The sequence below is a fragment of the Botryllus schlosseri genome, chromosome 9, assembly GCF_051294905.1.
Source record: "Botryllus schlosseri isolate E-star chromosome 9, Bs_hap1, whole genome shotgun sequence".
Classification (NCBI taxonomy): Eukaryota; Metazoa; Chordata; class Ascidiacea; order Stolidobranchia; family Styelidae; genus Botryllus; species Botryllus schlosseri.
This window is the reverse complement of record NC_137244.1, coordinates 18,117,605-18,140,991: the sequence shown is the minus strand read 5'-3', so window position 1 is coordinate 18,140,991 and position 23,387 is coordinate 18,117,605. Positions and strand designations below refer to the sequence as shown.

General features: G+C 39.3%; 1 protein-coding gene across 9 annotated transcripts; it reads left to right on the top strand.

The window, feature by feature from the left end:
* The first annotated feature begins 1,065 nt into the window (after positions 1-1,065).
* Positions 1,066-21,842, top strand: LOC145447296 (osmotic avoidance abnormal protein 3-like). 9 transcript variants are annotated; one of them, XM_080325725.1, is made up of 22 exons: positions 1,066-1,560; positions 1,789-1,879; positions 5,243-5,341; positions 6,045-6,200; positions 7,462-7,710; positions 9,595-9,784; positions 10,224-10,364; positions 11,594-11,762; positions 11,824-11,966; positions 12,098-12,127; positions 14,367-14,476; positions 14,717-14,852; positions 15,480-15,499; positions 15,682-15,963; positions 16,233-16,301; positions 16,816-16,970; positions 17,903-18,122; positions 19,242-19,352; positions 19,415-19,565; positions 20,586-20,644; positions 20,746-20,887; positions 21,088-21,842. In XM_080325725.1, the coding sequence occupies exons 3-22, from the start codon at positions 5,270-5,272 to the stop codon at positions 21,333-21,335; spliced, it is 2,853 nt and encodes a 950-aa protein (XP_080181851.1). In that variant the 5' UTR covers positions 1,066-1,560; positions 1,789-1,879; positions 5,243-5,269; the 3' UTR covers positions 21,336-21,842. The 9 variants fall into 9 exon arrangements, with proteins under 9 accessions (XP_080181851.1, XP_080181850.1, XP_080181852.1 ...); XM_080325724.1 differs by having other exon boundaries at positions 1,066-1,572; positions 1,790-1,879; XM_080325726.1 differs by lacking the exon at positions 1,066-1,560 and adding an exon at positions 1,622-1,714 and having other exon boundaries at positions 1,790-1,879.
* The last annotated feature ends 1,545 nt before the right edge of the window (positions 21,843-23,387 follow it).

The window sequence follows — 23,387 nt, the reverse complement described above, 5'->3', positions numbered from 1 at the left end:
ACTGGGGAAGTAATTTTGGAAACGCGTAAATGCAATTGATTTCGGTGACCATAATAATAGAACCCATAGGATTTGAATTCATTCATTGATAAGCATTATTATCTATTGGATACTATCTATTGGATACAAGTGCTATTTGATAGGGTGTCGGAACGACTTGCAGTAGCCTTGCTTGTCATCAATCAGTGGATTCCTATCTATCATATTATCGCAGTCTTGTGGTGTATTGAACTGATGAAAATTGAAGCAATAAATTGGATTGAATTGGAAATATATAGTGCTATTTTGATATTTGGTCTGATTCCAATGACAAATGAACACTATCGCAATGCAATCGGAAGAGATAGCGTGGTGGTGAGCGTCAGCTGCCGGGGTTCAAGTACCGCTGTCGGAGGATAATATGGGTGCCGCGTCGCTGTTCTTACGGCGACAAAAAAAAGATCCGAGGAGCAAGAAAGACAGACGAAGAATGATTAACATCGAAGAAGACTGTGACATCGGGCACTAGAGAGAGAGATATGATATTCTTTTTCGCCTGCACCATCAAAATTTAATTTACAGTCAATAATGCGATCAAATACGTTTGTAACACTATGCCTCATGATGATGTTAGTTCGCAAAAAGTTCAAGAAACGTCTCTTTATTTTCAATTATACGAAAGATGCCTTTCCAAAGATTGAAACAACATTGACGAGATTATAATAGGCCTGCTTGCATTTAATGAAGACATTCTTTCAAATTTGTGCTGTATGTAATATTTCCTTACGTTCAATAGTATGATGAAATATGTGTTCCATCATTTAGTTTTCATGATGATGTTAAATCTTACATCGTGTAAGAAACGCCTCTTTTTGATTTCAAATAAACGAAAGATGCCTGCACCATCGAGATGCTTTGACGACGGAGTTGCGATACGGCCGTGAGGTCACCTACCGATCGCGAAGCCGGACGCATAACCATTACAATACCTCGCTCGGTCGAGGTGGATGCCAGTACTTGAGATCCCAACTGGTCGGTCTTTCTGCATCTGTTGTTTACATCGCATGTGCCGAGCGAGACAGTCTAATACTGATGCGTCCGGCTTCTTGATCGGTAGGTCGTGGGCTCGATCCCCGGCCGGGGACAGACCAAATACTCGAAAACTGGTATCATCGGCTATCCTGCTCGGCGCTCAGCAATGACGGAGGAGAATAAAAAACACGAGGACGCTGACTAGATGACCTCGCGAAAAAGCATACCACATCTCTGTGTCTGGGAAGATGAAGATATAATCTGACGATTATTGATAACCATGGCATCTTACAGCGTACAGCGATGACGCCAGTATGATCTTGAGTGCAGTAAACTAAAAATTCAAGTATTCACGTTTCCAGCCTCTGAGATGTATTTTCACGAAAAAATCGTATCATGTATTCCGAAACACCGAGTCCGATAGAAACGATGTCAGCAGAGAGCTATGATGACAGCAACCGCTGCATTTATGCCAGATAGCTTGCTTGGCTACACGACGTGACGCTGATGCTAATCACCAACTAACTTAGCTTCAATCAATCAATTACACTTCTTCGAAAGGTAATTCAGACTTTGTGTACGTTTAGCGCTTCTTAAATCGTCTCGAAAAAGGCACTTGATTGATATAATTTGTTGACTCTGAAATTCAACCCAAGTGTGCTCACATTGATGTTATCTTCGGAATTTTCGTATCAATAATACGGTATATCATTGACATATTATCATTTGCTTGTGTGATGTAATTCAACCTCCATATCGCTTGTCTATATATTTTCAGGTACTTGAACACCACACAAAATCCGCGATTGACGGCAAGGAATAATCATCCCTTTCTCTAGAGCTCTAAGGACACACTTCTTTGAAGAAGGTAAATTATGGGTCATACACTTACAGCATATAGAGACAGCTTTTACAGAATTCTGAGATGTTGTCACCAGCTACAAGATTTTTGCTTTTAGAAATATTTGCAACGTCCCATGTGGTATATATATTGTACACCTTTCCCCTATATTTGTTTGCAACTTTTAGGAATACATTTACCAGCTATAGCAAATACATGTTTCTTGTAGATGTGTGGACTAGCATATTTGAATCATATGACAATGATGTAGGACAGAGATTCTTCAACTTCTGCTTTCAGAGCCGCATTCATGGCCTCAATCTAGATGGAAGCCGTATGATATTATAATAGACCAGAGTTGAATTAGTGGCAACGTCACACGCAACTTTTCGTTCAATTCCTAAGTATTCAATGCAAGAAGAGAAACCCTCCTGTCACGCACAACTTATTGCTGAAAACAACCAGTGTTTTCGGTCTGGATCATAGGAATAACCATCACATAATGTGCCCAGCACCAAATCATAATAAGGTCACATTTATTCTCCTCCAATCAACGAAGGTCATGGCGCAGTGGGAACATTCACTCCTATTTCTAATTCCTGCAAATGTGTTCCGATTATTCAGCAAGTAAAGTACGCTACGTACGCTACGTTTGTCAGAAATGTGGATGCCGCTAAGCAGACCTACGTGATGGCCTCAATAAAAAAACTTATGATAATTTAACTGAAATTGAGTTGATCAGAAAATACTTGATCATCGAACTTACGATGCTTAAGAGATTGCCCAATTTCTATTCGTCAGTTGTAGTATTTTTTGCAGAATTAGTGTTGCCATTCCAATGGCTTCATGTTGATCGATTTGATTTCATACCGCTTACCACAACAGTACGCAGAAGACATTTGTGTTGCGAACATCTTTCAATGTATGATAATCCTTTGCCAACAACTTTGAAAAGTTCATATATCAAGAACAAGGCCGGATCGTGTCTCGGCAGGTTGACCCCACATCATCGTAATCAAGTATATTGAATCGTTGATTGGGATAAGAACAACGTGGCGGCTACAACAAAGTCAGTGCATCCAATGGTTTCCCTGTTAAATGTCCAAGAGTCCCTGTATTTTTCATGAAGATAATTTTGCTATATATATTGCCAGTAATCCCAACATGTCTGGCCTAGAACCAAATGAACTACAGTTTCGAGTGAGTTTAGGACTGCTTGATTCTCAAATAAACTATGATATGAGTGCATATGTATCTCACAAATAGGCAACTTCTTATGTCCGGCTTAAGTCTTTAAACCCAGGAATTTTGATTGACTGTTATCCCTGACTGTAAAGCATCGATCATTTCTAAGCAATGGTGTGATCCGCACGGTGAGAACCACTGATGTAGGACAATGCCGTGTTGGTGTATTACAAGAAAACTTGTATGTTTCGGGTGAAGTGATTGACTATTATATGTCTATCAACTTCTATAGCATCTATACTACATTAATCAAGATATAGGTATCTGTAAAAATATCCAATAACCAGCTGAAAGAGAACCATACCTAATCCTTGGCTTGATAATGTTTTGAGAGTCTCAAAAAAATTATTTCATTCAACCTTCATTACTATATGTGGTACAAGTTGAAAGATAGTTTTGTTCTTTGTTTATAATACACCTCAACAAAAGTTTCTTCAAAGTAAGTTCCACTTTATTTAGAGCAGTAGCCCACAAGGCAGCTAAATTAGATTACAGCGCTAATGAGAGGGTTCAGTTTCAGGCGTAAGGTTATTATGTGCATTGTGCATCAATATTATGAAGTAAAATGAAGCGAGTGTTATGCAATTATTTGATGGCAATGGCTCATATCATTCAAGCATCATTGATATTAATATATGGACTGAAGAATTTGGAAAATGTAATATACTGAAACATAAACTGACTTCTTGTGTTGAATGCCATAGGCTTCAAATACTATGGATTAATCTTTGGACCACATATAATCTTTCACTATCACAGGATTGATATATCTGTAAATTATGGCCAAAAAAGACATCATTAGGCCTATGTGCAAATTATAAGTGGGTTTTAAGATATTATTGTTGTAATTAAATGTAGCTAAAATGTAGCTAACCTTCAGATTGAAATATATCTGAATTAGTATGATTCTGATGACCGGAGCGGGAGTATTGCTTGATGCAATTGATCGAAATTCAAAGTTCAACGAGAAAATGCATACCGGACAGTATATTATATTAACTTAGTCAATAGTCGCGATTGGTGAATTCCACCCTGCAAGATATCACCACTTCCGAGAATGGGTCATAAATTTTATTGCTGTTTATTCACTATGCCTTATTGCATTGATTTTTCTTTTCCAACTGGTCAAGGCACCAAGTGTCTTTCATATATTTCCATTGTGTGATCTCTTAACTCCATGCACTTTGTTCACATTCAAATTTGTACATCACACCATGCTGACTCCATGTTTGCTAAATCTATGATACGCTATTTGAAATTGCATTTCTCCCGGCTGCTAGTACAAAATTTCGTCATGTGTATTTGAAATGGTAGACTACCTCTTTAGATATAATTCAGTGCATGCTTATCTTAGGTAATAGGACCCAATCTCATATTCCACGCACTCTTGTGATGAGCAATACGTAGCACCCATGTATGTAAGTGTTTACTCAACCTGTCAAAACTCCATATGTTGTCAACAGTAACCTACCTCCTGTGTTTAATGCTGTTTTACTATAGCAAATCCAAAATGTTATTTCAATCTGTGGCACATTAATGCCGACTTTCAATGCCTGCTCAAAGAACAATCCATATAATGCCAGTATAAATTTCAATGAGTCTATGACAGTAGGTTTCACCTGTTGAAGATTATATATCTGCAAAAACATTTAATAACATGCATTTATTAATAATCCTAGTTTAAACTCTGCAATATCTAATGCACCACTCCTTTCTTAACAGCACTCAGCTCGAAAACATCCTCATTTTCCTTATGGATTATTAGGTGTTAGGCTCGGCCTGAGATTGTTTGGTATGTGACTCCAAAGTAAACGTCATATCATAATTATATTAGAACCCCATTATTGTCGAAATCCACCACTTACCTTGTCATAATTGTTTGACAAGAGTGCTTATGTTTGATGAACAATGAAAAGGCCTAGCCTCCTCTCAATAAAAATCAAACCATTTAACACTGATTATTATACTGAGGTCAGGACGGCCAGGAAGAGTGCTAATTCAGGCTGTAGTTTTTCTTTGACAATATTATCCCCTTAATCCAGAAATATGAGTCTGAACATAAATCCGAGCAAGGTGAGGCGCAAAATATCCACCAGAGAATGGCGTTGTTTCAAATCAGAGATGACAAGTGTGTTTCCTGTTTAGAAAGCGGCAGAATTCTTCAGTGGAAAGATGGCGGAGTCGGTCAAAGTCATTGTGAGATGCCGACCTCTAAACCAACGGGAAAAGTCTCTGAAATGCAAGGTAACGTAACGATGCAGTGTGCTTATTGGCCACGTAATATACTCAGTGTGGTAGACAAAGTAGCTGTTATGATATTAAGTCTGGCTTACCTATGGAGTCAGTAATGAATTAGATGTTGTATCAGTATGGCATCCCAATTAATATTTTCAATTTATGCCGTCATCAAAGTCCTAGTGTATTCTACTTTTGTTTATATGGTTCTGTCCGCATAAGAGATCATTGTGTAGCCACTTACCAACACTAAGTAGTCAAAGGAGAGAATGTACTCCAGTTCCTCCTCCCCCACACAAAGGCAATTTTATCGTGCACTGTGTCATCATTTTTTTGGTCAAGTCATGGTGCAAAGATGACACTACAATATTGAGACGCTGCTGTGTTTGTGACATCATAGTGTATCAGTCACGCAAATTTTATGGCCATTGTATTTTTCACTAGCATCAGTAACATCATGTTTGTCGACTAGCATTTTTTTACGACCATCTGGATATCAGGGAAATTTTATTGGAAATTCAGAAAGTGTAAAGTCTAAGTGTTACAGAGTCCAGATTTCCAAAAATCCCCATAACTCCCATTATAGGTATGGTTATCCTGAAAATTTTGTATTCTGGCAGAACATATTTCAATCATGAAATAGGTAAACTTAAGTTTAATACTGGAATATATTTAGTTACCTTGAGTGAACAGTTATATATTCTTTTCAAAGTGCATTGTCGAAATGTCCGAAGAGAGAGGACAATGTAGCATTCGCAGACCGGACAATCCAGATCAACCAGCGAAACAATTTACATTCGACGGGGCTTATTTCACAGACTCTACCACTGAACAAATTTATAATGACATTGCCTATCCTCTAGTTGAGGTAAGTGATGGATTCTGTATATACATCTCACCTATTGGCAAGTTTCAACTGTGAAATTATCTGTGATCGTTGAACATTTTAAAGTTTTCAAACTGCTTGCCTAGCTCCGATTGTTACGCAAGAATCGGTTCAAGGCACTTAAGATGTAATGGCCTATTGATTTAAACTTTTAAGATCGTGTTCTGGAATACAAAATGAATTCTATTGTGTTGCTATGGCGATCGAGTGCCTAGAGAAGGAGTTCGCTCTGCTCATACCGTCAAAACAAAATATTCTCATTTCCATGTTCTGACTTATCACAAGACATGGTTTATCACAAATCTAAATAGTGTAACGGAAGAGTAAAATTAATATATCGTACCTGATGTGATTTTGTAGTCAAGATTATTTACGTAATTTGCTGTCGAACCCATTTTTTAAATGATATGACCATAGTGGGAGATGTGATCATCAAGTATTATTTCTCAACCTATTGAATTGTTTGTGACCATGTATTGTTACCGTACTTGTAGCAAAGGGGCTATGTATCAATACCTGCTATTGTATTCGTTTGTAGTCTTTCACCTAGTAAAAATTGTAACCGACTATAACACAACCAGGACTCCTCCTGAAACATAACTATTTATTGGATTAGACATCACGTGCTTGTTTTAGTTGCTTCTGAGTCGGGTATCAAACTTGGTAGCGGCCTTTAGTTTTTGAGTGATGTCGTAGTTTGATTGTGCCTGTAAATTCTTTTCCTGTCATCATTACAAATCCTAGTGTCATCTTTTTAGGTATACTGTGTACTTGTTAATTTGTTTGCTCAAACTCGAGGCCAGTTTGCTTATCCGTGAGTAGTGCAAACCTTACTTCTCGATGTGTAATCTATCTGTACAGACAGTAGTTATTGGCATTGGTTAAACATAGCAACGTATCAACAAATGTACGTATCCCAAATTTGGTTTCACTTTCATGTTCTACTATACTATTTTGATTGCTTTCCTACCAAACACATTTCTTTCACTATTTTATAGCTGGACATCAAATCGTTCCGCATACATGTAGTTCTAATAACCTTCCTCGGACTCTGCTACTTCCATAGCAGATAACTAATTCCTCGCTATAGCGCAAACTATGTATTAGTCTCACACATCATATTTGATAATTTTAGAAAATATCAGCCATGTCCTGTCTTGAAGGAACTTGGAAGTATACCTTCAGTTCAAAAACTACTTTTTAAACCTCATTTGCCCGTCTCTGACAATATATAAATTGCCAGGGAGTCGTCGAGGGCTACAATGGAACTGTGTTTGCGTACGGCCAAACTGGATGCGGAAAGTCATTCAGCATGCAGGGTATCGAAAGTCCAATCACGCAGCGCGGCATCATTCCGCGGGCTTTTCAGCACATTTTCGAAAGCATTGAAGTCGCTGAAAATACGAAGTATTTGGTGCACGCGTCATATCTGGAAATTTATAACGAGGAAATTAGAGACTTGTTGAGCAACAATATCAAGCAGAAACTTGAGGTTTGTGTATATTATTCATTCTCTTTGATATGATTTATTGATGTAGTTGAATAAGATCTGCCAAATTGAAGAAAGGTTATTATCATTTTGTGTTGACAGAAGTGTAAAAACGTAGAAGATATAGTAGCAGTAGTACAGTAACATAGAGTGAGAACAATATTTGAAGGGGGCAAAGACATTTGGGTGATCACGGGACAGCCAATCAGCACAAATCAAGTCGAATACAATGTCGAAAATCAACAATTTGTATTCTAGGGCAATTGATCAGGTTATACCGTTGATTAACATGAACTATATTACTGATACAATATTCACTTGAGTAGTATATTCAAATAGGCTTTTCGAAGTACAGAACTTCAATATTGCAGCAAACAATACGTTCATATTGTCATATTTATTCCACTGGAAGCTTTTCTACTGGCTCCCTTCAGCAGTGAACGCCAGTAAATGAGGTTAACCAAGTTCGAAATATGGAAAGAATTCTGTCGTTGTGACGTAATAATGACAAGTACACAAGTCGCGAACGGCAGTAAACAGCGCACAGTTACTGTACAGCACACACAAAATCAGCTGTAAAACAGCCGAATGACAAAACAACACTAATGGAAGATTCCCAGCGTGTAGAGATGTTCCTTCTGGCGGCAGAGGATAGGCTTTTGCAGCTTTATAATGGTTGATTCAAGGACCTTTAAATGGAAAAGAGAACGACCACGAGCAACTATGGAAAACTGATTGTTACTGTAATGTTTTGCACACTCTGGGTGTTTCAATAGGTGCTGTCCGATGGCAGAATTACATGCTGTTACTTGGTCATAATCACGCGTGGTAACTAGGGACTGTGATGATGAAGCAGACATGTCATCACCCTGCGAATTCCTAATTTGACGTGGGACGTGTTGACGAATTCTTTGTTGCAAGCGTTGAGATGTGCGACCCACATACCGACTGTCGCATCGGCACGTTCGCGACATGTGTACTTGTCATTATTACGTCACAGCGACAGAATTCTTTCTATATTTCGAACTTGGTTAACCTCATTTACTGGCGTTCACTGCTGAAGAGAGCCAGTCGAAAAGCTTCCAGTGGAATAAATATGACAGTATGAACGTATTGTTTTCTGCAGTAGTATATTCATATTCAAATATTTTCGGCTGACACTCGTCAGGATTAATTGTCCGTAACCAGTAGAGAATTCAAAAGAACGTCGTATATCAACAATCGTATCACAAAATATGACGTCACCAGCTGAAATGTCGATATAAGAGCGTTCAATGTAGGCCTACTATTTTTAGACGGTACACGAACTCTTTTTGTTGACGCGGCCTTGGCTGGTGTATTTTGATAAAAGTCAACTACAAGGCACACAAATAAAAGTGTGAACGACCCCTTCTGACGACGCGAATTATGTCGTCTCGGTAATTTTTCGCACAGGCGGGAATATCCAACAAGCGTTTGCCAATTGCAGAATTCATGGCCTTTGACTGTTCCGCATCAATCTTGAGCGGATGAGTCAGGGGTGAGATTTCCCCCCCTAGCGTGATGCGCATGTTCTAATAAATCTAGGGACACGCTCATCCATGCGTTCTACATTATTGGAAGTGCTACAAAGATTGCTAGTTGGGAAGTTCCTCCGAATATGAAATGTATATTGTGATGAATAAAAGGGTAGTGTCGAAGTTGTTCTCTCTTGCTTCAAATGGGAAGCCGAATTCAGATTGATATTCAACTAAACATCAACATTACCGTCCGATGAATCCAATTCACAATTCTGCCTGTCGTCATGTTGCACTGCAACTAGAATGTAACCGAAATTAATCCAAACGATAAGCCATTTATACATAGGCCTTATTCATATTCACAATTGGAAATTGTACGACCTTGCAGTTGAAAGAGCACCCAGACCGTGGGGTATATGTAAAGGAACTTTCCATGCATCCCGTGAGTAACGTATCGGAATGCGAAACAATAATGAAGTCGGGTTGGCAAAACAGATCCGTTGGAGCGACGCTTATGAACGCGGACTCTTCGAGGTCCCATTCCATATTCTCTATCTATCTGGAGGCGTGCGATACGGGTAAGTCCTTATGGTTGGCATAAATCGAGACTAATTTCATTCTGTATCAAAATATTTCTATGTCAGACTGAGTAGAATATTTCAACAAAACAATACTGCAGCAGTTGACATATGCATAACGGATGATCATAGTGGACGCTAATGCTACAAAAATACAGAGGATGTCAAAGTAGTCATTGTTGGTACTGAAGGAGAAGTAACAGCGTACATTTTTACTCAAGTGTAAGTAGAAGTAGCAATTTCCAAGTAAGTAAAATGAATATTTAAGCCTAGTTTTGCTTACAAAATGGAAGGTTATTATGTAGAAGTAATAGTCGTCCGAAATCAAGTATAAGTGCAACTAGTCTGAAGCATATCCACTCGTGTAGTAAGCGCAAGTATGCGAAATCTACTCGTTGAAAAGTATTAGAACTCCGTTACTGACGGCCTCTGGTCTCAGGTATCGACGGCGGAGATCATATCCGAGCCGGAAAGTTGAACTTGGTCGATCTCGCCGGTAGCGAACGGCAGTCGAAAACGGGAGCTACAGGAGACAGACTTCGGGAAGCCACAAAAATAAACTTGTCTCTTTCTGCGCTGGGTGAGTCTCATGTGAAAAGTCTTGAAATGGAGAACTTTCTTTATTTAGATTTGCATTCCAACTACTGCAGTGTTTATTCTTTCCTTGACAACTATGCACGCCGTCTTTTATATATATCGTTATACTTTTTTATATTTTCTAGCCACTGTGTACAGCTCCCTAGTGTAGGGATGATATAGGGGAGAGGAGGCCAAGATGAGACACTTTTCTGATAATTCAACGCCACTCAAAGAGTAATGCCCTCTGAGGATTAATTTTGGTACCAATGGAAAGCCTGTGATCTGTACTATTTATGACTATGACTTGAGTTATATTGAACAACTTACTGGTGGATTTCTTGGCCCTCAAAAATCCTTGCTCAAATGTCTCAACTTGCACCCAGGTGAGGGTAAGATGAGACACTGTGTTCAAGATGAGACACCGAGCAATTCTTGCTCATTACACCACCTATTCATCCCAAATGATGAATCAACTAGCAACATCGTGAATAAAATATAATAATCATGAAATAATTCACTTTTAAAAGAAATTTGTACATCATATACAAATTTAAATGACATCGAAAACCAATTATCCATGAGATCCAGCAACAGTAAGAGTATCGTTATTATTTTGTCTTGTAATGTCACTTCTGGTGAACTACTAGATAAATAATACATTTTGTGTGCCTTCAACAGTAAATTTTGAATCTTGCGAGGCGTTCAATAGAAAAGCCCTCTGATACCCATGTCTCAACTTACCCCCAAGGTTTTGTCTCATCTTACCCCCACACCTCAATTATTGTATAAACTTCAATAAAAAAAATTCTGTCTATTACTTTTCATAGGTAAGTGCATGATTACACTGCTAATATTGCACTCAACCAGCTCCAGTAATGTTGTTTTTTAATATGAAGTACTATGATAGGTATGCCCTTACAACATGAATTCACATAACTGACATAGACTATGAAAATATAGTTTTTGTCATTTTTCTGCCCAACCTCAAATCTGTTTGCAAATCTGTTTGGTAGGACTATAGAATGACATTATGGGAACAACATAATTGAAGGAATCTGTTCATCAGAAAATTTTTCTATGAAAAAATTGCATGTCTCATCTTGCCCCGTGTCTCATCTTGGCCTCCTCTCCCTTGCTGTATTTTGCACTTCATAATTTATTATAATATATTATATACTATTAATGTTATAAACTTTACTACAGTATGCCAAGGTGCCTCTTATTTTTTAGGTAATGTAATATCTGCTCTGGTGGATGGCAAGTCAAAGCACATTCCTTACCGTGATTCAAAGCTCACGAGACTGCTCCAAGATTCGTTGGGCGGTAACACCAAAACCTTGATGGTTGCTTGCCTGTCGCCGGCAGACAACAATTTTGAGGAGACCCTGAGCACATTGAGGTAATGATCTCTGTTCTGCAGTTTTATCCGAATAAATCACGCTGTAAGATGGCCCGTGTAGATACGCGAACCGTGCCAAGAATATCAAAAACAAGCCGAAAATTAACGAGGATCCAAAGGATGCGCTGCTAAGGGAGTATCAGGATGAAATTAAGAAATTGAGGGGGCTTCTAGCCGGACAACTGGGACCTGAAGGCATTAAAGGTAACATATGCTGTCGAAATTTAGCTTGTCATTACAGGCATTTTATACTCTTGGTTGATCAACTTGTTTATCCTTTACTCCGTTGCTATGTTTAATCATAAAAAACACTGTCCCGCTTATATTTCATACAGCTATAGGGACGTCTTTGGTTGGCGACGAAGGTAGGGAGAGAATGCTGTCTGGTTACTGGTGATTATAAATTTGCGTAGGAATTTATATGCACCCGCTTTGTACGGTTTGCTAGAATTGTCCGGGCCCCCTCGCGCAGTTGATTTTGCAAAGGAGTGAGATTTTTCAGCTTCATGCGTACGGCACATAAAATCAGATGTTGGATCTGACTTTATGTGTCAACAACAGGCTTACTTTGTGTATTGTAACAGTAAAAGCGAAATGTGTCCGTGTGGTTCAATTCTTTTGACCGCATTCTTAATCTACAATAGATGTATCATCACGTATTCAACTATTGATACAACATGCAATCATCACATCATCGCTATAATCTGTGGCTTGTAAATGAATTCCTTCGGCCAACAGATCGCAATTTGTATCGCATTTCCTCACAAATAAAGCACAGTGAGTGTTGCGTAATTAGTAGGGCCATTTAAAGTCATTAAAGTCATATTTTTTTCTATGCATCAGTAAGTCGTGAAACCAATTTTAACGCAAAAATCGCATCCATATGGGGTATATTAAGAAAGTTATAAAGTCATATAAAGTCATATTTTCCTGGTTAGGTCATATTTGAGTTATAAAGTCATATTGTTTTATACTTTAAATAAAATGTGTCAATTGAAGCAATTACGCACTAAGAAAGTAAGTCAATTCCTCATTGAACAAAGGCAAACTGTAAGGTTAGCCTACATAACATTACAGTCGCAGACCTATGAGGTCACACATTGCATTGTGTTGCTACACAATCTGTTTTACCTCTGTGCACTGAAGTGGGACGTAATTTGAAGTTCAGATACTTCCACAAGTGAAAGAAATAGTCAACGCATGGGAAGCTGAAGGAGTTATTGTAAAGAGTGTCAAAGATTAAGTGAACGATCCAAAGTTGGCGAGTCAGTTAACAGAAATATGCCTCCACTACAACAATATTTCAAACTTGATACTGAAAATGGAGTTGTACGTACACTATCAAAGAGGCTCATGCTGATCTAAATGGCCTTGATTTCGGAAAAGATTCGCTTGAGCTCAAAAATTACATTAAGGAGTGATTGGACAAAAACGATGTGAAACAAATTATGGAGCTACAAAGACAAGACATTTCACCAGCGCTGTATGCAAAACTGCAGAAGTGTCAACAAACATCTGCGTCTGTGAAGCGCTCATTTTCCTTACTAAAGTCATTTTTACGTCCAAATAGTAACTTTAAAGACTCCAACATTCCTCACTATACATGGAACTGTACTACAAAAGTGGTTTAAAATAAAAATGGATGTGTATTACTGTTATGTTGTTCATGTTTTACTCGTCAGTTACATGAGTGACGCTGGTTACATGCAAAAATACACGATTTTCGCATAAAGTCATATAAAGTCATATTTTCCCAAAAATAAAGTCATATAATTGATTTTTTAAGGTCATATAAAAATGGCCCTAGTAATTAGCGAGTGGTACTTTTGCCGAGGAGCGTGATAATAATATTTTCAAGTTATTAGATTGAATAAGAGAGTGGGTGCTTGCTGTAACTTCTCTATCCATTTGGACCCCGGTGTGACTGCTTTCTGCGTTGCGCTTCCCTAATAATACATTGACAGTGAAGGATCCGTAGAAGGAAACTGTTAAACAATATACTACGGCAATCAGCCAAGCAGAAATATTCCATTGGTCATTTGAATAAAAACTAAAAAGACTGGCGTTACAATTATCCTGCCCATGTTGCTCCATCCTATTTATGATTGAAGTGCTTGCCGATTCTGGCAGAAGTGTTGCTCTGAAAAATCCTGTGAATGCAAAGTTGAGATGCAACATGATATATCATATCGCATTGTTGTTAGAGGTGTACAGATTTCGTGTCCGTGTCTATGTTGGGTCCATTCTTGCAGGTGTTCCGCATACTAGCAATTTGATGAAAAATTTGAGAAAATATACGCAATGACAATTCAATACTTCCAAACTTGAATATAAAGATTAGTTCATAATGATCCCTAATGATGTTTTAATGGCATTTCCAGCAAAGTCATGATGCAAATCAGATAACTACAGGTTTTTATATTTTGTTTCCATCCAAAATCTGAATAATGTACACCTCCAATATATGTTTTTCAGTGCTGTGTAGATGCTTGATGTGTACTGTCAATTAGTATTGCCCATTATTCCAACCCAACTGGTTATCATTACGAACCGCTAAGAGTCACCGTTGCTATCAATTAAACATTACCATATTCAATGTTTTAGCATTGCTTGAAGGACAGTCCCCACCACCTCGTCCCAAATCAATTACGAAAGACGTTGACATACCGGCGCAAGACTCCGCTTCCAACGAAGAGGCAGATAACGTCCGGAAGGTGATTGGATCTCTCTCTTACATTGCATAATTTATCAGTCACGAAACTTCTGCGGCTTTCTAAATCGGGACGTGAGCTCGCACGGAGAGAAGTTATCTTGCGTTGGCGTCGCTGAATAATTCAGACCAAGTTTTAAGACTCGATATCACTTGTAGCATGAAGCGTACGAAGGGTACACATAGCTCTTATATCTATGTTTGTTGGATTTTTGAAGTGTGAGATTTCTGTTACTATACGCAGGAATTTGAAGAAAAACTCAACGAGCTGAAGGGAAAGTATGAAGCGGAACAGATGAGTAACGCTAAGCTTCAGGAGGATATGAATAAATTGAAAAGCCAGTATGATCAACAGTTGGCCCAATACAACAAGATGTCAAGTAAGATATATAGTGGTACTGAAATTACAGTTACAACACGATTATTAGCTAGGGTTACCATATTTTGGAAATCTGAAAAGAGGACACTTTTTAAGAATTTCTAAACTTGCAAAACCGGAGGACAATTCTCAAAAAACAGCAAATTTTTCCCACATTGGGTAAGGTCAACTTTCCCACTCGGCACCCAAAATACAGTATTTTCCTTCACACTGTCGGGTGGTTGACTAAAAAAAAAATTTCAACTTTTCACTTGGCTCCCGAAATACCCGCCGGAGCGTAACTCTGGTGCTGATTTGCTGATTTGCTATAGATATGACCAAAATTCTCAAAAATGAGGACTAAATCTCAAAAAAGTGGACAAAAGAGCGTCCTCCGAGGACACTTTCAAAAAAGTCAAGAAAGAGGACAGATCCTCTTAGAAGAGGACGTATGGTAACCCTATTATTAGCCCAACCTACGCTTCTGTTGCGTGTGCGTTGTATGTTTTTGCCAGTATTATATCACAAGTGAACTAACATGTGATGAAATTCGGTCATAAACCTCGAATCTTGCAATACGAAAATATCAATATGAAAATATGTTGTTATTGTGTACAGCTATCTATATATTGCACATTCTCTTTTACAGCTCCTCGCCATCAAGATCAGGTAATGAAACTACTCAGTGTATTGTGAACATACCTGGCTTCGTAGACAAAAGTAGTGTCTAACAAATTTGATATCTTTAGTCACAGCATGTTTATTTTTTGTAGTGTGCTTTTTAGTTCTGCCCGCAACGTAATTTTTGTTATTTATGAATTTCCGCTGCGTTTTCGTTATGCTGGACGCAGGATGAGTTTGTATCGGCATCTTCCGAATCGGAGCCGTATTCCGAATTTGAATCAGACGTGTCTCGCTATGTCCAGTCATATTCCGACTCGGACACCACGGAGACAACCTCCGTCACGCCTTTGGTGCCTGAGACGCAGGATCCCGATTTACTGGTGTTTCGTCAGTCGGCAAATTTTATGCTGAAACTATCCGAAATGATCTACAATCACGCGTTGGAACTGTCCGTTAAACGCTCGGTCGAGAATTTTGCAAAGAACTCTATGCAGTCCATCCCAATTGCCGTAAATATATATTGATTGTGAATGTTGTCATTGTAACTTTGCTGTTCTTTCTCTTTTGATATTCATTTGTTTGAAATCGATTACTGAGATTGGTGAATAAGTATAACGCTGTTGACAAATTCATATTCGTGATTCGAATAGTAATTCGTAGTACTTTAATAACTTGAGGTATTCTTCTGGAGATCTTTGCATGTCACATTTATAACTGCATGCTAAATACATTTATCAATTGTTTAATATCACTTATTCCGATTTATCATATTTCTTAGCTCGCTGGCGCACAGCAAAGGCCCACTCTATCGTCGGCTGATACAGGTTTCAATGAATCGTCATTCGATGTTAGTACAGATGGTTCATTTATGGAGTGTCTTATTATTGCAAATTATTGCATGAGATGCATGCTTTCACGAGATTGCTGATTTATCTAGATTCAGGTCCTCATACCTGTTTTTGTTGGCATCAAGACACCACCAGGGTAGCCATGAAAAAATCCAACAATGAAAGGATTTTACTATTTCACTAAAAACAGTGTTCACTATAGTCTAACGAGGTTATAAATTTAGGATTTTGTAAATAAAGAGCACTTCCAGCTTCTCCCATTGCAGCTGCAAATTTCAATTCAAGTCTACCATCTGTTTTGTAGTGTGGACTGAGTTGAGTCACTACATAAATTATTGAGATGATTAGCTTTAAAGTTGTAAGATTGACATTGCTATATTCTCTCACAGAATAATGTAGGCTTTATCTTCAGAAAATCTATGCATGTCAATGTTAGTCTTACTGTAATTTGGAGAAATACGTGGAATTCCAAGGCTGGATATAGTTTATTGATTCGTCTTTCATACGCGACAGGCTGGTGCCGATGTCCGAGAGTCTGAAAATGACGTTCAAGAGAAGGAGCAACTTGCAAAATACATAGGAACTGTAGACAACAACGCGCCGAATGCCGAGAAGAAAGTGATCGATGAAGACGTGATCGTGGAACAACAAAAAGAAGCGCTCAAGAGGTACTGGATTATGCTGTAGGCACGCAGATTTTGCCAATTTCGTTCCCAATTTTTCCTTACCTTTGCTGCCACCATAAGCAGTTTATCAAGCCAATTACTTCCATATTTGTCAAGCTACTCTTATTTTTGTTTGTACTCGAGCGGTTTGCCCTGATGGGAATGTACCACTTAAGCTTGCCTTCGAGTAAAATTTGATGACTATAAAATCGTCATTGGCAGTACTGGTCAAAGCACTTAACTGACAGCTTTCAAAAGCGTATAAAGATTATAGACCACCAGAAGTGGTCAAAGAGATACAGTAGAAGTATCAGTAGAAGCAGTGATTTCCAAGCAAGCAGAAAATGAGTATTCCAATACAAGTTCGTTCATTGTGTTATTCTTAATTTATTCATTAACCAAGTTGTCATGACAATTTCACACATAATAGTGTTGCAAACTCATCGCAAAACTATATTCTCCTTTACAAAATGCAAAATATATAAAAAGTAACCAGTTTTGTCTGAAAACTGTCAAGTGAAGTGGAATTAGTCTAAAAATAGTGCAAGCGGGGCAATCTTTGTGCACTTCTGGTCGTCGGCAAGATAGCGTAATGGTTGAGCGTCTGGCTTGTTGATCGGTAGGTGATGAGTTCAATCCCTGGACGGATCAGACCAAAGACCTGATTAGTAACACTGGTATCCATCCTTTGCTTTCCCGCTTGGTGCTCAGCATTTCCGGGTTAGCGTGGAGGTGTGGTGCAAGACTTGGAGAGCCTTGCAATGCTATTTCGGCACCTTCCTCGTCAACCGTCATATGCATACCAGGAGAGAACGTATGTGTGTATATCTTGAGTCGGTGTGTATATGCCGCAAAAACATCAAGGACGGAAATTTGTAACGTCTTATTCCTCCTGGCAGCTTCTAAAGGCGCGTAACAATGGCGATTCGATTCAGGCTTCAGATGCTGCAGCAAAGCATGGTGGGCGGGGAAAAGGCAAACGACGAGGACGCGAAAGAAAAGCGACGCAAACGAAAGAAGCACGTCGACGAAAGAAAACTCTTGCTGGCGCGGGCTGCCCGACGTGACGACGACGCCATCATGCTGAATGTCTACGACTCGATTCAAGACGAGTTGAAAGCCAGGGACAAAGTCATCGCGAAAAAGGAGGGCGAGGTAACCGGAGATGGTCAAAGTAGTGATTGAGGGTACTAGGCGTGGTCGTGATACTAACAAACCTACGGCTTTGTGGGTTATATGCTACAAAGAATACGAACGTTAAAACACATGTACTTCAGGAAAACACCATGCTACTCTCAGAATGCCCTACGCCAGAATGATCCACTAACTGAAGGACGACTGGAAATAGAATTACTAACGGAAATGAAGCCAATGTAGACATCTAATGGATAAATACAACGCCACAGTACTCGAGTCTTAAATTCCTGCTCAAGTACAAGTAGGAACGGCGATTTCCATGCTGGGTTGTAACCAATGCACAAGGTTCAGAGTCACAAGTCAATCTCACTTTTATAGTTTTGACTTGAGTCAAGTCGAGTCATTTTCAATTTAACACCAGTCAAGTCCGAGTCAGTTAGTAGAGGGTCGAGTCCAAGTCATAGTGTTTTGACTCGAGTCCGGATGCAACTCATTATTTTCACTGTTCATTTTTCAGTTCAATCCAGCTTTTTCAACTCTGCTCGAGTGGTATAAAATGGGTCGCATTCATAATATCGTAATTTTCCTCTGTCTTAACAGTTTCTGGCCCTGTTTTCCAAGTATCAGGACTGACACACGAAATACCAGTAATGTGGTAACTTTACCGTTCTTCGAAGTTACAATGAAATATCTGTGTCGGCCATTCTAGTCTCCAGTCATATGACTTGGTTCGAGTCATTTTACGCATTTGAAAAAATGAGTCGAGTCACCAGAAAATCGAGACTCGAGTCGAGTCAGTACAATCCTGTTACCGGGTAAGGAGAAACGTAAGTGTTCTAGGCCTAGTTTTGCCGGGAAAGCTATCAAGTAGAAGTACTCCGTTACTGATGAGCTCTTGAGATAATGCTTGGACGGTCACTTCCAGTCACGTGACATATTTCCAGAGATGGTCAAAGTAGTCAACATTGCCACTGAAGTAGAACTAGAAGTAGCACCATATTTCTTTTCTTCACATAGAAGTAGAAAATGAGGATATGAGTAGGCTACTCAAGTAAGTAGTTTCAAAAAGTAAAGTAGTGTAGTATACTTTGAACAGTTAATCGTTCCTGACCGCCTCTGCGTGTTTCCTTTAAACAGCTGGAGGCTGCCAAAATGGAGATAGTGGACGTTAATTACGAGTTTGAGAGAGACAGGACCGAGTATCTGGAGATGATACGGAAGCAGGAGAAAGAAATCAACTTCCTTCAGGTTTTTATAATTGTCGGTTACAACTTTTGATTATTATCGACCCGTTTCCGTGCCGTTGTCAGTCCTTGATCAATAAGATCCATCCGACTTTGCGCCGGGACTGCAATTACAACAATCTCGACCGCGTCCGAAACGAATCGAGCTATGACGACGACCAGAAGACGTGGGAATTGCCAGACTTGGTCGTGATCAAGACGTCACTGCCTGCTCCAGGTAATTGATATGGTTTATTTGTTTTGAGGTATTCATGGTGTTTGTCGACCACTACGGTCATTTGCAGCAGGCCAATTTTCTTTGTTTTATTCCGTAGCTGCCGACTTGTAGCACGACCCACTTCTGGGCTTTTATAAAAACACCTCTTACACGGTTGAGATGGCGTGGAGGAGCCTAGATAAACCTCCAACACTTAGGTAGGAATTCTGGAGTTGACCGCGTTCAGACTCGAACCCGTACGTAACCCATTGATGTTGCAGCTGTGGATTATACCTCTACGCTACCTCGCCACTGATATGGTGTTGAGCTCTGTGTTAGTCAGAGGAGGGTCAGTGATGAAGTGTTCGAGGTGCTCAAGTAGATTTTGTCTATTTGTACTTGTAATATGCACCACACGATTTCGAACGTGTCTGCTTCCAATTAGCTGCTAAAAGTTTGCGCCCTCTAGACGAAATCTACTTTTTAAAACTACTTCCCGAGTTACTTTTCAGATTTTCATTTCTACTTGTACTTGAAATAGTTTTGACATATGTCTTTGAAATTGCTACTTCTGCGTGCAATTGAGTAGATATTTTCATTGTTACTTCTCCTACTCAAGTTGAGTAGAAACGCTTACTACTTTTACACATCTGGTGTTAGTACTGTGTATCCTCGCCGCTGCGAGGCTGACTTATCACGCAATGTGATATAAGTCGGTTCGGAAACTTTAGAATTTGAAAAATGAGACTCTCACACGATTCAGGTTTTGAATCACCGAACTGGCCTTAATCTCAACAGCAATGTCTGTACGTGCACACTGTTCACAGTGTTCACTCTAGCTTTATGCTTGAAGTAGTGATTCTTAGAGGTAGTTAATATAAGAATGTTCTTGATGCTTGTGATTTGGCTCGAATAATAATCCTTGTTACTCGGACTATAGACTTCAGTCCAGACTTCTTCGGGCCTGGAACTGGTCTAGGTCACAAAATATGGTGATGGGCGTAATCATTTTATGAACATTGGACATCCGTCTCTTTATAGGATCACGTACAGTTGGACGAGGACTGTCGCAAACCAACGCAGTTGAGGCATATACAAATGTAAGTAGTTACTGGTGTGCATACATGTTTGGTTCTGTTAACTCTACTGCCCGTCCTTGGGAGATAGTTACATTTCATCTTGTTAATTGTTACATGTTTAGCGGAATGAAACTAGCGAGGAAGACAAATATTACAGCAAGCTGAGCAACAGCAGCAATGAGGAAGTTGCCAATAACTATTTTCTGCCAAAACGTCAAGTTCACCAAATCGTGTCATCTTCACATACTGACCACTCGAACAGAGGTAACAGTTGTTCTCAGTTATTGTTCGCTGCTGTTCTAAATTTATTTTCTATTTCCAAGCTTTTCCTGGACTTGTTTATCCGTGACCACGTTTTGCATGGTATTGACGTGATACATTACCTATGTTACACGTTACGACTTTTCAGATTGCTTGACTTGTTTGCTGTTATTGAATTATTGATACAAACTTATTGATTCCAGCACTGCATAAGCTGAATAAGCATGGTGGCGCTTCTCCTTTACTGGGCAATGGTTTAGCTAATGGTGATAAAATTTCTCCAACTCATGGGCATATTTCAAGCACAGCACTGCCGCCGCAAATGGTTATGAACGGGAATGCAAACAATGATTTCATGCTCACAAGAAGGCCGCACCGTTTGGACTCATTAGATCCAGTAGCCATGACTAACAAATCGAGAAAGAAAAAGAAAAAGCATGACGCGTCGTAGAGATAATGTATCTTTCCGGAAAGCAATGCCAACCATTTCTCAGTATTTGTACTGTCAAAACGAATTGTGCCTTTAACTGCTGCTGAAATGACAATTTATCTGATTCTACATTGTCCTGTCGATACATATTCAGTATACATTCAGTGAGCTGAATTAACTTCCAAATTAAAAGCACTTTTAGAATCTTGAATTGGCAGAGTCTATTCAATTTGAATTGAAATATATATAAATCCAAAATGTGGTGTGAAAGAGGCAGCAGTTCTTGAATTCCGCTGTTGGACTGAAGCAGTTCATTTTCGCTGTTCAGCCACCGCTTGCCTTATTTATTCCTGTCGTCATGAATGGCCATGAAAGATGTATCTTTCACTTTTTTCCTTGTGACTGTTACAATAGTACTTGGATTGAATGTTTTTATACTCTTCATGCATAGTTAAGTTATAAATGTTTGTATTATATTTTGTTTTCCCAACATGTCAATGATAATATAATATATAGTACTACCTGTGACTGTGATTCCTATTCACATATACCATGCTGATTAAGTTCGAGAAAACTATTAAGATACTGAAATTGCCGAAATATTTCTCCGCATCTCAACTTGCAGGCAGTATGTTGTGGTTATGCAGTCGGGATCATATTAGCCTATTGCTTGGTGACTTCAGACGCTATAGTGCTCTACAGCGCGACATGCCGTTTTTGCGCCATACGTGGTTTTGTAGGTCGTTCAAGGTAGACTGGTGTCCTTGTCGCAGGGCATTTCGCCGTGTAGCCTGTTTACCGAAAACATGCGCGTTCTGTTCCTCACCTTCTATACACCACCGGTGACTTTCCATTGAAAGAAGAAGATGAGATACCATAATCACTTAGTGAAATATATTAGGGTAGGAAGGCACGGTGTGCGTGAGGAAATCTATGGGTTTTTTTCTGCAATGACTCGTAAATGTATGTTACAGTTACATGCATATTGCGTATATATGGGATTGGACAAACCACTATGAGTGTAATGGGTGAGAAAAATCTGGATCAAGAAAGTAGGAAAGATGTCATGTGTGAGCTTCAAGGAAGTGACCTGGCGGTCGTTGAGTCCGCCACACTCAGTCACAGGAGCATATCTTCCTACATAACCTAATTTATGTTTATCTGAAATTTATAGCTATCAACCGATGTCGTTTGTACTCGGGGATGGTCAAGGTAGTCGGGCTCGATATAGGAATTACTCGGGGCTGGTCAAAGTAGTCGGGGTAAGGGAACATGGCAAATTTATAATCGTTCTGTGTCTTGGTAGGATGAACATAATAGAACCATAATTGTTTACATCTGTAGTAAACGATAGAACCGCTGAGTTATCAAGAGCCATGTGTTTTGTGTTACCGTTGGCGACAGCTTCTTTTATGAGCGTTTATGCTTCGTTGCTTCGGACTTGCTCACATAACACAGGCTGGATAGATCCGATAGATCTGGGTCGAAATGTACGTTGGGCCCAGGCGTTGTTAGCGTTTTAAATTCTGTAGCGCATAGTGTGCTTTGCTGGACATGGCTGCTTTTGAATGTATAAATCAATGTGGTGCTAAATCAGAAAAAAGTTGCAGGGTGATTACATCTAAACCAGTGGTTCCCAACCTGTGGTACGCGTACCACTAGTGGTACGCGAAAGTCTTCCAGGTGGTACGCGAGTAGATTCTGTCTTTTTCGATCGAAGGGAGTTATTAGTGAAGGTGAGGTTGATTTTGAGTTTTTTGAAGCCGTCGTCTCACGCTATTCCCCAGCTGCTAATTTTCCCTTATACGGGGGAATGCGAGCAAAAAGTTTCATCCCTAATGACTATCAAGTCGAAGAAACGAAACCGACTTGTTGCGCCCATACATGACTTTCGATGCGCTGTAAGCAAACGTATGCCACGCATCGACAAGCTAGTGGTAAATAAACAAATGCAGCCATCGCATTAAATAAATTGACTTTTGTTGTGTGTTATTGTTATTTCATTACGCTGTTTTTCCTGTGACTGGTGGTGAAAAAATACAATTCCATACATCCCATCAACCCTGGCTGATA

Coding starts and splice junctions, on each gene's coding strand:
- LOC145447296 (XM_080325721.1), top strand. CDS start 5,144: ATGAGTCTGAACATAAATCCGAGCAAG. Junction 12,128..14,366: donor GTCTTTGGTTGGCGACGAAG/GTAGGGAGAGAA, acceptor TCAATGTTTTAG/CATTGCTTGAAGGACAGTCC. Junction 15,964..16,232: donor TGCAGTCCATCCCAATTGCC/GTAAATATATAT, acceptor CATATTTCTTAG/CTCGCTGGCGCACAGCAAAG.